This window comes from Meleagris gallopavo, chromosome 7, assembly GCF_905368555.1.
Source record: "Meleagris gallopavo chromosome 7, MGAL_WU_HG_1.1, whole genome shotgun sequence".
Lineage (NCBI taxonomy): Eukaryota > Metazoa > Chordata > Aves > Galliformes > Phasianidae > Meleagris > Meleagris gallopavo.
The window spans coordinates 35143696-35156909 of record NC_139410.1 but is presented as its reverse complement, the minus strand read 5'-3'; the positions used below and the strand labels follow the sequence as shown (position 1 = coordinate 35156909).

The following is a 13214-nucleotide window of genomic DNA, read 5'->3' as shown; positions in this document are numbered from 1 at the left end:
TTCAGAAAAAAACAATTATTTTCCAAAGCTTTCAGAAATTTAAACAAGTCGAGGCAGGTTTGAAATCCCACTCCCAGGCTGTGCAGGAGCTGTGAGCCCCAGCAGCAGGCAGGGAGCTGGTGGGGAACCACACTGCAGTCAGGTCGGCTCCTCCAGCCCAGCACAGTGTGCTTTTGTTACCTCCAGCCTTCAGGCTTTCAATCTTTTGCAGTGTACATGCTAAAATAAACAACTTGGCATCTCTGTAACACATCTTTTGAAACACATCCTCCAGCCAGGTGAGCAAGATAAATAAACACTGCCCTTGCCCGTCCCCTTCATTGAGCTGGTGCACTGCATGGGTTCCTCCTGCATGCCCATGAGCCGTCACACAGCCTCACAATGTCTCATTTGGGATCCACACATCTCTGGTGGGAATCCCTCTGTGCTGGAGAAGGAGGGAAGCAATGCAGAAGCCAGCCCAGGGGTGCCACAAATGCCCTCGTTCCTGGCAATGAGGGCAGCATCCAGTAAAATGGGTGTAAGTTGACTGGGCACACACTGGATCACAGCACAAAAATCAAAGAAACCATACAGCCAACACACTGAGGCTTCTGGTGCTGAGACCATGAGCAGACAGATGGAACCAGCCAGCAGAATGGCTCCATCTCTTCAGTGGAGTCTGAAGTCCCTGTGATTCTTTTACTTCTGCAATGTGAGAAGAATTTTCTGCTTTTTGAAAGCAAAATCCTGACAACATTACTTATGGCCAGGCTTCACAAACCATATTGTGTTAAAGCTATAAAGCAGCATGGTTTAATATACGTATTTTATAAGTGCAATGCTACTACCGTTTGAGAGCCAATTATTCAGACTCCTGCTCTGAGTTCCCAAGGGTGAGCAGAAGTTGGTTGCAATCTTTTCATGGCCTCGTGGAGATGTGCATTAACCTCAGCACAAAAGGATCAGGGCTGCCCAGCCATCCCTTCCCAGGGCCCTTCAGGCTCTAACAACCAACCGGTGCTATCACTGCTTAGCATGCACAGAGACATCCTCTGAAAGACATCTACAAGCAGATGCAAATCCAATGAATGCAGAGGGCATCAGAAATTCTTACCCTATGTGGTTTGTTCGCAAAGAAATTTCCAGTTCTCGGAGTACTTGGGTGGACTCTTGGACTCGTCTCCTGAATTTCTGTAACGGAGTGAGGAGGCAAAAATAGCTCTTAGGACTCCCACGATGCTATTAAAAATATCAGCATCTCATACGGCACAGATTGAACAAATACAACATTGGGGTAAGCTGAGAACCCTCTAAATCCTCAGGAATGCAACAACAATAGCCAGGCAGTCAACAAAAATAAATTCAGAAAAATAACTTCTGGTCCCATGCACGTTTTTGAGTTTCCAGGATTAAGAAAATGAAAACCCTGTAGCTGAATACACATTTCTTTACAGTACAAGCTTTGTTTCAGTATCAAACTGTCCACTGAGAGCTACAGTGTGTGGACTTCACCCTCAGCCCTGTGCTTTAATCTTGTTTCTGCAACTCTATACCCACACCAAGAAAATGCTGCAATTTCTGTATAATTACCAAACTTGTAGGTGCGAGTTGATAATGAAACACACATGTGCTCCCATCTGCACAGTGTAATAATTTGTGCACCCAAAATAGCATTTGCAAAATCAGAAGCTGGAAAGAGGCCTTCAAATGGCAGCAGTGAAATGCTGGGCAGCAACACAGCACAAGGATGTTTGGTGTCACCTCCACGTGGGAGCAGCAATGCAGCAGGAGTCCCAGGTTCAGAACAGCCACTGGGGAGGCAGAGATCCTCTAAACACACACATTAAATGCCTCATCCCAAGCCAGGCGGGCTCCTGAATCCCCACAGAGTCTGCAGCAGGGCCGCTCCAGAGCACAGCTGTCTTGCTCTTCTCCCAGCTGGGGAATACCTGTGGTTTTCTTCCTGCTTTGTGCTCCCTGTGCTTGGAAGTGTACCAAAACAGCCCCCAGGATGAGAGGGCCTTACTCTGACTTATCCTAACCCATCCACATATATTATCCCAGAATAGTAGAAGTGAGTAAGAATAGAAGCAGATGGATAATGAGCATCACTCTGGAACTGCGGCATTTACAAACCGACTTGGTCACCATTAGAGCACACACAGATGTGATGTGCTGGGAAAGGCTGGTAGGGTTATGAGCTCTTAGGACACAGTGGTGCTCCAAGGACTGTGCCCTGAATGGTTTTCAGGAGTGGATGGGTTGAAGTGGGAATGGTGAAAGCCCAGGACTCGCCTCACCTTGATGGCCTGCAGAAGGTTACCAGCAGCCCTTTTCATGAAGGCAGTTAGCACCAGTGGCTTACTGGGCTCAGAAAACCACAGGCGGCCCAAAATGAGTCTCACTGTGAGGTGCTGGTGGACACAGGGCTCTGTTCATTTTCACTTTGAAATAGATGGTTGCAATCAGACCTAAGCTTTCTTTGCAGGACAGAGAGTTAGCTCAGAGTCCAAAAACCCAATGCCTCCTCTCAGAGAGAGCTGATACAATATAACCACAGGCAGTAAAATCTTACATCTCTAGAAGTAAGGATAAAATAGTGATATAGCAGGGGGCAGAGACAGGAACCGGGGTAGGAGGGCACAGCAGAAATAGGCAGCCCGATCCCATGGGGTTTTTTGCAGCCACGACAGCAGGAAGTGCCTTGGTGCCTTACTGCCCCTAGAAAGCTCCAAACTGGAATTTCTTTTAAAATGTCTATCTCCACATTTCAAGTTTTTTGTGTCCAACCTCAGCTCAGACAGAAAGTCATTGCTCTCCTGGGAAGTCATCAGGGTCCCAATGACAGCCCCAAGCACACAGGTAACAGCAGTGCCAGGAGAGACTTTCTCTTGGCCATGCTGGGAGTTACAGAATCACAGAATGGCCTGGGTTGCAAAGGACCTCAAAGCTCATCCAGTTCCAACCCCCTGCTGTGTGCAGGTCACCAACCAGCAGCCCAGGCTGCCCAGAGCCACATCCAGCCTGGCCTTGAATGCCTGCAGGGATGGGGCATCCACAGCCTCCTTGGGCAACCTGTTCCAGTGCCTCACCACCCTCTGGCTCAAAAACTTCCTCCTAAAAGCAAGAGTGCTGACCCAGCCCCAATGACAGCAATAATGGGGTATAATTCTCCCCACAGCATCTGCCCAGAGGTTCTCTTGGAAATCTTTCCCACTCAAGGCCCTGGCTGAAGGAAGGCTGCTGTTGGTACAGAATAATGCAACAAAAGGGAGAAACTCAATGCAGTTATTTTTAGGCTCCTTCAGTTTTGTCATTTGTCATGGGACTCTTAGAGCAGCATTAGGATAAGAAAGGCTTCAATGTGCATTCACCACAGAGCAAAGCCAAACACTAAATGAATTTCAAAAACCCTGCAGGAGAAAAACACAAAGACCCCTGTTCAGATTAAAAAACAAAACAAAACCAAACCCACACAACCAGCTAGGGGCACAATTCAAGGTTTCCTCCTAAATGGCTTCCAGCTCCTTGTGGCAGCCTCCGACAAGAGAAGCGCTGTCGGAAGGCATTCATGCAGCCCCCAGGACAGCAGCGAGGAGGTGTGGGCAGCAGGGCAGGGTGCCCACCTCCTGTGCCTGCAGAGCAGGGTGCACTGCTGCCCTTCCAGCAGCCCTGGCCTCAGCAGAGTGCCAGGATGCACATCTTACCCCAGGGCACTCAGCTCGGCTAATTGCACGGCAACACAAAGCAGCAATTGTCGGGGCAGCACGGAGAGGCAGCCCATGGCAGGAACTGCTTGCCCTGCTGCCTTTTCTTTAGGCTGTTATAACAATCAGCACAGGATATGAGCTGATGTCCACCGTGAGAGAATACCAAAGGTTCAGTTATGGTCCCCTAAACGGGATGTGAATTTACGCTCTTCTGAAATCCTAGAGGCTATTAGTAAGCCTTCAGGAGTGGTGCAGAAGCGTCAGAAGCAGCCAGCTCTGGAGATGTAGCACAGAGAGCTACAGATGGGGCTCCCTGACGGCTCTGCCAGCAGCAGGTGACTGCTGCATGCAGTCATTTCATGTGCACGTCCAGAGAACAAGACACAGAGCTGCAACGTCCGCTCCACAGGGTGAGAGAGGTGCCATGGACATGGGATTTGTCTGCCACCTGTACTGCCCACATGGGAAGCCAGACCTGGAGCACAGCTCAGCGACAATTTGTCAGATTGTTTACTGGAGCTAAAGATACTAAAACAATTTGTTTTATGTGTCAGATGGCCCTTTTCTTTGCAACATCTGTTCTGCTTTCTAAGCCACAAAAGCCACAGTGTCTTTCCAACCTTCCTCTACATTTTGTTACATCTCCAGGACTTTTCTGAGAGCTCCATGGGGCCTTGCACACAAAGGCAGGAAGGAATCAGGACCCCAGGAGCTCCTCTTGCACGAACAAAGGACAGCCAGGAGGAAACAGGATGCTCCTCACCTTCCTGGTGACAGCTGGGTCCAGATAGCCCTTCAGCTTCTGGATGTACGTGTGCGGGGGATTCTTCACTTGGAACCTTTCCTGAAAAGGACGTAAGAATAAACATCAACCAACTTATAACATTTTCTGTATGTACTTATGATATGTATGAAGTGCATGCATACACGTACATATTTAAACAGAACACACACATAAATATATACCTACATACCCTGTATTCACCTATAATCTACACATATACCATATGCATGCAAATAAACCATCTTTACATGTATCTTGATTTTCTGAAATTTGATATTTATATTGGATGCATAAAAATATGGCTTACATATTCAATTACAGTTTTGAATTCCAGTTACAGACACAAACAAACACACCTGGGACTGCAGAGCCTCTGTTCAGCAGGAGCATGGAGGGCAAGAAAAGTGCTGCAGGAGCAAATACTTGCCCGTGTTGGATTGAAAGGCACCACCAAACAGAGCCTGGCCCCATCCCCTGCCCTTCAGCTGTGGGTCAGTGCTGCTCAGACCCCTCAGCCTTCTCTCCTTCGGGTGCACAGCCCCGGAGCTCTCAGCCTGTCCCCATCAGGAGGTGCTCCAGGCCCCAGCAGCTCTGCAGCCCTCCGTGGGGCTGCCCCAGCAGTTCCCAGTCTGCCCTGAACTGGGGAGCCCAGCACAGAGTACAGTGCTCCAGCTGTGCCCCCTCAGGGCAGAGCAGAGGGGAGGAGCGCCTCCCGCCCTGCTGGCCATGCTCTGTGCAACACACCCCAGGGTACCATGGGCCTTTCTTGGCCACCAGGACGCACCACTGGCTCACCATCACCCTGTTGTCCACCAGGACGCCCAGGTCCTTCTCTGCAGAGCTCCTTTCCAGCAGCTCAGCCCGGTACCCATACTGATGTGTGTGGTTACTCCTCCAGCTTGTTCTCAGCCCACCTCGCTGTTCATTCACCCACCCTAAGCTTACCTACAAGGATGTTATGGGAGATGGCATCAAAGCCTTGACTTCAGCGAGGCACACACCTTCTACTGCTCTCCCCTCATCTCCCCAGCTCTATGGAGCTGCAGTGAAACATGAGTTAGTCTGCAAGGAGCTGTGTCCATACCTGGTAAGAGCATTACCAAAAGTTCTGATACTATTTGCATCCTGGAAGAATTTTAAACTACTCTGTCCTTTCTCTTGAGGAAAGGCCTCATAACAATTTCCTCCTGGTGCTACAGCTTCGCATTCTGTAACCGATACTTGAAACCCTCACATATGAGGTCAGGATGCAATTCTGCCTGCATTATCTGGACATTATTTCCTACCAAGGAGCATGCTGCTGCCAGTACCAGAACACACTGTCTGAACACCAAACTTGTTCCTGTTATTATCTTGCTACTTGCTGTAAAAAAAGCCATTTATCACGGTCAGAGAGGAAAAATGAACTCACAAATCTATCCTGGGGTCCAGCAGCCCCAAGCCATGGCTCCTTAAGATAGAAGCAGACATTTCTGCCCTGTGTTATAACAGGATTGCTTCCCATGCACCCTCACAGATGGAACTTGGCACTGCCTTTCTATCTCAAAAACAGCTCAGGAAGCACAGAGCTGTGCACCCAGGGTCAGCCCCTTCACTCCCTTTAAGCCTCAGGGAAATGAACACAATTTGTAGCGATGGAGGTGAAGAGGGAACATTTGGATCACCCAGCCCATAAAAGCAGAGAACAAGCCATCATTTAACAAGCAGCCACACACAGGACTGGTTTCAAGAAGCCCAATCTAACTGCTGAGAGAGGAGGCAATCACTGCTAGAAGCTCATTATCTGGCTGGTGCATTGCCATGGGGCCAAGGAATCTTGTGTGTTCACAGAACCTCTCTCTTCGTTAGACTCTTCTATCTGTGTGCCTCTGTGACCACTGAGGAAATGTCACAATTGTAGTTAAACTGCTGCTAATTGGAACTGCTGTCAGGGTGCTGGGAGAGCCAGGTGCAAGAGACAGAGTGGCATCACAGGGAGGGCTGCAGATGGGTGTAAGGCTTCAGCACAGCTCCTGCCCTGCACAGAGAGCACCTGCTGCAACCCTGCTCCTTATGGAGAGAGACAACAGAGGCAGGAACCAAAGCATGTTGTCGGGGACTTCAGAATACAGAACATTTAAGCACAGAAAGTAAAACATGTCAATATTCAAAGGTCTTTAACTGCTAGCTCGGTGTAAGTGCTTTTTAAGGAACAGTTGGGACAATTTCACATTTAGACATCCAGCTTCCCCAGGACAGAGCCCACCATGGCTTTGCAGTGGGCACGCACAGGAGTGATTTAGAAGCAATTCCATCCATTAACTCATTTTAGAACTCCTTTACTCTGGCAGACAGACTACAGAAGCACTTTGCTCTGAATGGGGACACGTCCTAAGAAGTCAGCAGAGCTTCAGGACCACCACTGGAGCTTTGTGTGAGCTCTGGAGATATCCCAGCACTCAGCACTGATGTCCTCCTCTGCAACTCACGAGGGTAGCAGTGTGCTTGCTGTTCCCAAGCACTGCCCTGGGGCTGCAGGAGGGCTGGGCCATCCCTGGAGGCAGCAGTGTGGGTGGTGTGAGCAGCAAAGGGACAGCTGTGGGATTGATCCTCCTCCTGGGGAGCTCCTAAAGCCCCCATGACTCTGATGTGTTATACATAATCCTCTAGATTATGTATAAAAAAGTAAAGTAAAGCTACTTTACTTTCAGAGTCATTTCTTTCATTCAGGAATGGGGCATCATCTGCTAAGTGGCACGAGCTTTCCCAGCCCTGGGGTTAATAACTGAAGTCTTCAGCACGAACCGCTTGAAGAGACTCAGCAAGCAAGCCCAGCAGTCTGTGACGCAGATAGCACACACTTTTGTGTGTTTGTTTTCTTAAAACCAGCCATAATTATGTACTTGTGTAACGATCTCTACAGCAAGGTCATTAAATAAATACTGCTCGTTATCGCACAGCAGAATTATTTGGGCCGAAGGACTGAAACCTGCAGCCATCACCAGGTCCTACGCAGGGAAGTGCTGGTCCCTCTCCTCTGCTTCCTCAGCTCTTCCTTCCCTGAGGAGGCAAACCCACTGCTATCCTCCCCTAACCCTTAAGAACCAGAAATAACGAGCTAAAGCTGTCGCTTTTTCCCATTCTCTCCTCCTTTGGCAACCCATAACTGCTCATCGGCCAAATCAGTTTTCAAAATAAAAACGTATCAGGCTGTGAGTCTCACACTGTGTGAGGCTGGGGGTCTCCCCACAGACACACAGTGCTTCCAACCAGAACTCACCTCCCCAAATTTCACCATGCAGAAAGCACGGAGCAGAGCCGGGCAGACACAACACTGTCATAAGTCCCAACCAAAAGCTGTTTTATCTGCGCTGTGCAGTCTTGAGGCACTGCTGCTATCTGCAGCCTCAACACCAGAAAGGCATGGACCAGCAGTAACTGCCCTGCCTTTGTTGGAAATTCATTTTGCAGAAATAATGGGCCCTTTCTTATTTACAACCTGCTGGGGAACCTCAGCCCAAAGGCTGAAATGGAAGAGCACTGCCCAACGCTGCAGTGAGCTGCCCTGTGCCTCCCTGAGAGGAATGAATGATGGAGAATGATTCGGGGAGAAGCTCGGGCTGGGGACACAGCACTGCTCCCATGTTGTCCTGCATCAGCACCACCTTCTCCTGGTGGATACAGTAAGGGAGGCCAGGGGTTTCACTTCAGCAACGAGGAGGAACTGCTGGATTCCTGCATTTCCCCTTCCATGCAGTCCTAAGAAGAACTCGATACATCCCTTGTTCACCTCAATCTGGGAAATGTATTTATTCTGAAACCAGGAAATTGTGGCTTTTCCAGAGATATTCTGCTTCCAAAAACGTTCAGGATGCTTTCTGTGTTAATGACATCTGTTATTATTGTTACCCTCGCTGGCTCATTCCGCTCTCAGGGCTCACACAGGCCAGGTAAGCATTCAGTGGGTCTGACTCGGCACTGCTGGGGAAGCTGTGTGCCATTTGTCTTTTGGAAGGGTGTGAAAGCACGTCCAGGCTAGGCTGGGCAGCACGAGCTGCTGCGAACCACTTTGTCACCACGCAGCTTCTGGCAGGATGGAGGGCTCAGCAGTAAACATTTCTCTCCTCCTAAGAACATGATCTAACAACTACAGCCAAAGCTCCTTTCAGCTCAGTGTCAATGAAGACAGTCTCAGGGTCCCTCTGTGGTTTCAGATGTTCCTCCATGGGCTATTTGGAGCAGTTTGTTTCTGATGGTAAAACCTCAACACAGCGCATTTCTGGGCTCAGGCTCACGCACAGCCTGGCCTTCAGCCCGGCTCCCTCGGGCACCACCAGCGTTGCTCCTTGGGCACTGCAAGCCCAGGAGAAGCTACCACCACCCCTGTGACCCCACACCGGCCACCAACCTGCCAAACTGTCCCTTCCTTCCTCTGGAGTCCCAGCACTGTTGGGAGAGAGCTCCAGCAGCAGCTCAGGGCTGAAGTTCAGGTGCTACCACACTGCTTCCATCTTGGTGCTCTCCATTAGTTACTCTCCACGCACCTCCAAGGGACAGGACACGATCTCCACCCCTGCCACAGCTTGCCATTAGAGGGCAATGAAGAACTTCCTAAGATGCTCACATCCGTGTCCCCCCAACACTTCCATGCACACAGCTGGACCGAAATGCCAGCAGTGCCACCAAACACTCCTTGAGAGTAGCTTGGCTCATCAAGCAGGGCACATTATCTCCTCTCCCTGACTGGAAGTCGGATGTGTGCTCACATCACATCCTCCAGACCTGGTTTAACTCTTCTCCTCCTCCTTAGATGTATTCCTTGTTCACCAACCCAGAGAGGCAGGGAGCAAGCTTATAGGGAAGCTGCAGCAAAGCGTGGATGACTTACAAGGACAAAGGAGAGAGAGCACCATCCTGGCTGATTCCTCACAACCAGCACTGCAGCCCCTGCAATGGCTCACCAGAAAGCACATCCACCTCGTCAGAGATACAAAATTTATTATTATAGAAAACAGCAATCAAAGTTTGCTTCCTCTCTAACAGCTTACGTTCCATACAGAATCTATTTCTAGAAGTGTTTGCAGCCACGTACCATAATTACACGGACAGATATAAATATTTCACACACCATATGCTGTGCTATGGTGCTGTTACAGACACCTGCTCCATGCTGCTCCAATCCTCAGTGGCTGGCGAGCACCCAGCAGGGACATGGGGCAGCTGCAGTAGATTGCAGATTGCAGCCCTAAGTACATCCTCTGGGACAGTGGGACCCTGAGAAGGGTAGATTTGGTAATTGGATTTCACTGGAGGCTCTGCCACTGTAATGGGTATAAAAGAAGTGTCCCACAAACCTATTTATAGGACACTCCTAACCTCACAGCATGACTATGCCTTCTGCTTAACCATCATCCTGGTACCTGCACTGCCATCTCAAGGAAGCGTCCCACTCTTTCAGCCCTGGATCAAACACTTTCATTAGCAATCACTTTGAAGTTTATGGCAGATTTTGCTGCTGGCTCACAGATGCACACCCCACCTTCCACATGCTTCACTTTCTCTAAAGAATGCCGTTTCTGCCCATTTGCTACAGCAGACCAACCTGTTAATTGCTACACACTGCTGCCAAGCCTGCCCCGCACAGAGCTGTGCACGAGGGATGCCTCAGCATATGGTGCTGCTTAATCCCAGGCTGCTGCTCAGGCTCTGGAGGTGAAGGGGAGTTCAGGCTGCATCGCCATTTGTCTTTCACTGAAGGTGACAGCTACGGCCATATGGGGCAATGGCTCAGGACAGGGAAAGCCATGTGCCCAACTGCATCAAAATCACTCACTGACATCACACAGCTTACTTACAAGGTGAGACCCCATCCACCGCACGCAGATTCCATGAGTTTGTTGCCACTAATGGAGCACGAGGCCAAAGAAAGGAGCGTCAGAAACCACCCAAATGCTCATCTCCTACGAGATGCCCTTTTAGGGCCTTGCACTGACAAACCCCGTGCGTGCTCCTAACGAGGCGTGTGCCACCAGCCCCCCAGCCACCTCACCTGGTCGCAGATGAGCTCCCACTTCTTCTCATTGTCGTACTGCCGCAGCAGCCGGGCTTTGTCAGGAGGCAAGTTCATTGCATTCTGCAGGGAGAGAGAAAAGAGCATCAGGTAGTGGGCTCGGGTTTGGGAGGCAGCAGATGTGGGTGAAGCGAAGCAGCAGGGCTGCACTCACCCTCATTGTTTTATGCAAATCCCTGTTGACAGCACTGCTCAGAAACATTCCCTCTCTGCACTGCCTGAGGCCCCAGAAGTGCCAGCAATGCCCCTCGTGCTGCAGGATGCACTGGGATGCAGTAGGAGCCTTCCAGCCCTGAACACATTGATACAGCAAGCACCCAGTGCTGGGCACTGCAGAAGGCTGCTTTTCTCCAGACAAGGTCCTTAAAATCCATTTCATTCTATTTTAACAGGACGCCGTTCAGGTTTTCAAATGTCACCACACGCAGCCCTATTTGCTTACAATGATGCTGGAGCTGGGAGCACAGCTGCCCACCACGACACAGTGCAGGACAGCCCAGCTGGGTGCCTACCCTTGGGCAGCTCTCTGAAACTATTTGCACAGCAAAAGGAGAGTTCTACAAGCACATCTCGAGAGCCTCCTATCAGCAGGGTGCAGCACAGGAAGACCACATGCCAGAGCACGAAGCATCTCTCCAGCTGTAGCTCACACATCTCACTCTGGAACACAGGCACCTGCTCGCCCACTCCAGGCCCTGCTGCCTTCCCACCAGACCTCACCACCTCCACCAATGGACGAGTGTCACCCGCTCCCAGAGCCTTTCCACTGCTCTGCTGCTGCTCTTCCTGAAGCTTGTTTTCTATCAGATAACAAATACTCTTCTCTTTGCTCATCTGTGCTGTCATGTCGATAGTATTTACAGGCTGTGATGCTATCTGCCCTTGATTCCCCTCTCAGTCTCTCACCATACACCTTATCAGTTCTGCTTATCATTTTAATGCACTCCTTGGTATTTTTCCTGGGGCTTTGTCAAGTGCCATTCCTTACCTGTGACGATGCAAACATATTTCAGATTTCCACTGGGCCTGAACTGTAGGGGAAGCCTCTCTGTTTACCTGCAATCTGTGCCCTGGGACCAGAAGCCATCCCGGAGAGCTCTGCAGAGCCCAGTTACTCTCTCCAGCTCCTTGAAAGGAGGTTGGAGCAAAGTGCAGGTCATCTCTGTTCCCTGGTAACAGTGATAGGACAAGAGGTGATGGCTTCACAGTGCACCAGGGGAGGGTCAGGGTGGGTATGAGGAACAATTCCTTCTCCAAAGAGCAGTCAGGCAGTGGCACAGCTGCCCATGGAGTGGGGGTCACCGTCCCTGGGGGTGTCCCAGAGCTGTGGGGACGTGGCACTGAGGAATGTGGGCAGTGGACATGGGGGGGGTTAGGGATCTCAGGTCTTCTCCAACCTTAACAATTCTGTGAGTGCAGCCTGAAGGAGGGAAAGAAGGCCCAGGCAACGATTTGGATGAATGCACTTCAAACAGATTAATTCTGATTTCATTCTGAAGTGTGAACTCCCCACTCTGCATCTCTCGCATCAGCAGCTATGGCACAGAAGGCTGCTCCATCACCTTGGCTCGACCCTTCTGCTTGCACAGCACAGGCTCCCATCACAATTAACCACACAGATTCACAGTCTGTATTTCTTGCTTCCCGCAGCCCGGTGAAATGACTCCCAGGCGTCTCTTAGCCACTTCCAGGTCCTCTGGTTAGGGGCATCACACACAGCAGCACTTTCTGGCTACCTGCAGGCCAGGGGCTGCCAATCTCCCACCTTCCCCCTCCGTGCAGCTCGGGCTCGGAAGCCTTTGGCGTTCAGCTCAGCAGCCGCAGCTCGATCCTGTCTGCAGGGGCCGATTCCTGGCCGTATTCTGGCTCCAAGCACACATAACTTCTCTTTTTCCCCACAAATTCCAAAGTTATTCATGTCTACTGTCCACGTGCCAAGTCATATAGGTAAGGTTTCCATTTCGTTTGCTCTGGACTGGCATTATAAAGCTACAACTTCATTTAATCACAGTAGCAGATGGAAAACCAGGGGGAAATACTAGCAGGCCCACAAAATATTAAATTGCCTAAGAGTTAAAAATAAAACTAGCGGCGCATCAAGGAAATATACACATTTAACCTACTGGACAAAGCCCAGCTCCATCCAATTCAGCACCCCGGCAGCATCCCCAAGCTGCAGAGAGGCTCTGCACCCCCAGCCCGGCCCGAACCACCCAACCTCTCCCAGCTGCCATGCAAGGACAGAACTCAGCTTCTTCTATCTTATTCTTCATTTTAATGACAATGTACAGGCTTATTGTTTTGGAAAACAAATGTGGCGGCATCTTGAGTGACTTAAAAGCATAAGCGTTGCTAATTAATGGCATTAAGCTGTTGCTCTTTCTTGCTAATCTTATGATCTTTAAGTCTAAATCCTTTTTATTTATGAATCATGACATTAACTTGCCAGCATCAAACAGGACAGGCTCCTCCTAATCCATCCGCTCACAGCAAAGGCCCCGCGTGCATCAGTAAGCCAATTAGAGCACATCCATCCCAAAACACGAGACCTTGCCACCAGCCTCGAGCACAGAAAACCATTTCCTACTCATAGAAGCTTCCAGGGGAGCCGTGCCCAGCAGCCCGAGGACACGGCCATCCATTCCTTTGCGTGGGTCACTGAGAAGAGCCCTGGGGACAGCAGGACGGG

The 13214-nt window shown here is 50.2% G+C and overlaps 1 protein-coding gene across 5 annotated transcripts in view; it reads right to left on the bottom strand.

Annotated features, from left to right (window-relative positions):
- The window catches only part of FMNL2 (formin like 2), a 107985-nt gene that overhangs the window by 45953 nt on the left and 48818 nt on the right, over positions 1-13214 (bottom strand). For all 5 annotated transcript variants that reach the window (XM_085227983.1, XM_085227985.1, XM_085227982.1 and 2 more), the window contains exons 2-4: positions 10505-10588; positions 4456-4536; positions 1097-1173 (exon numbers count right to left, since the gene is read on the bottom strand). In XM_085227983.1, coding sequence (XP_085084109.1) covers positions 1097-1173; positions 4456-4536; positions 10505-10588 — 242 coding nt within the window. The remainder of the gene's footprint in view (positions 1-1096; positions 1174-4455; positions 4537-10504; positions 10589-13214) is intronic.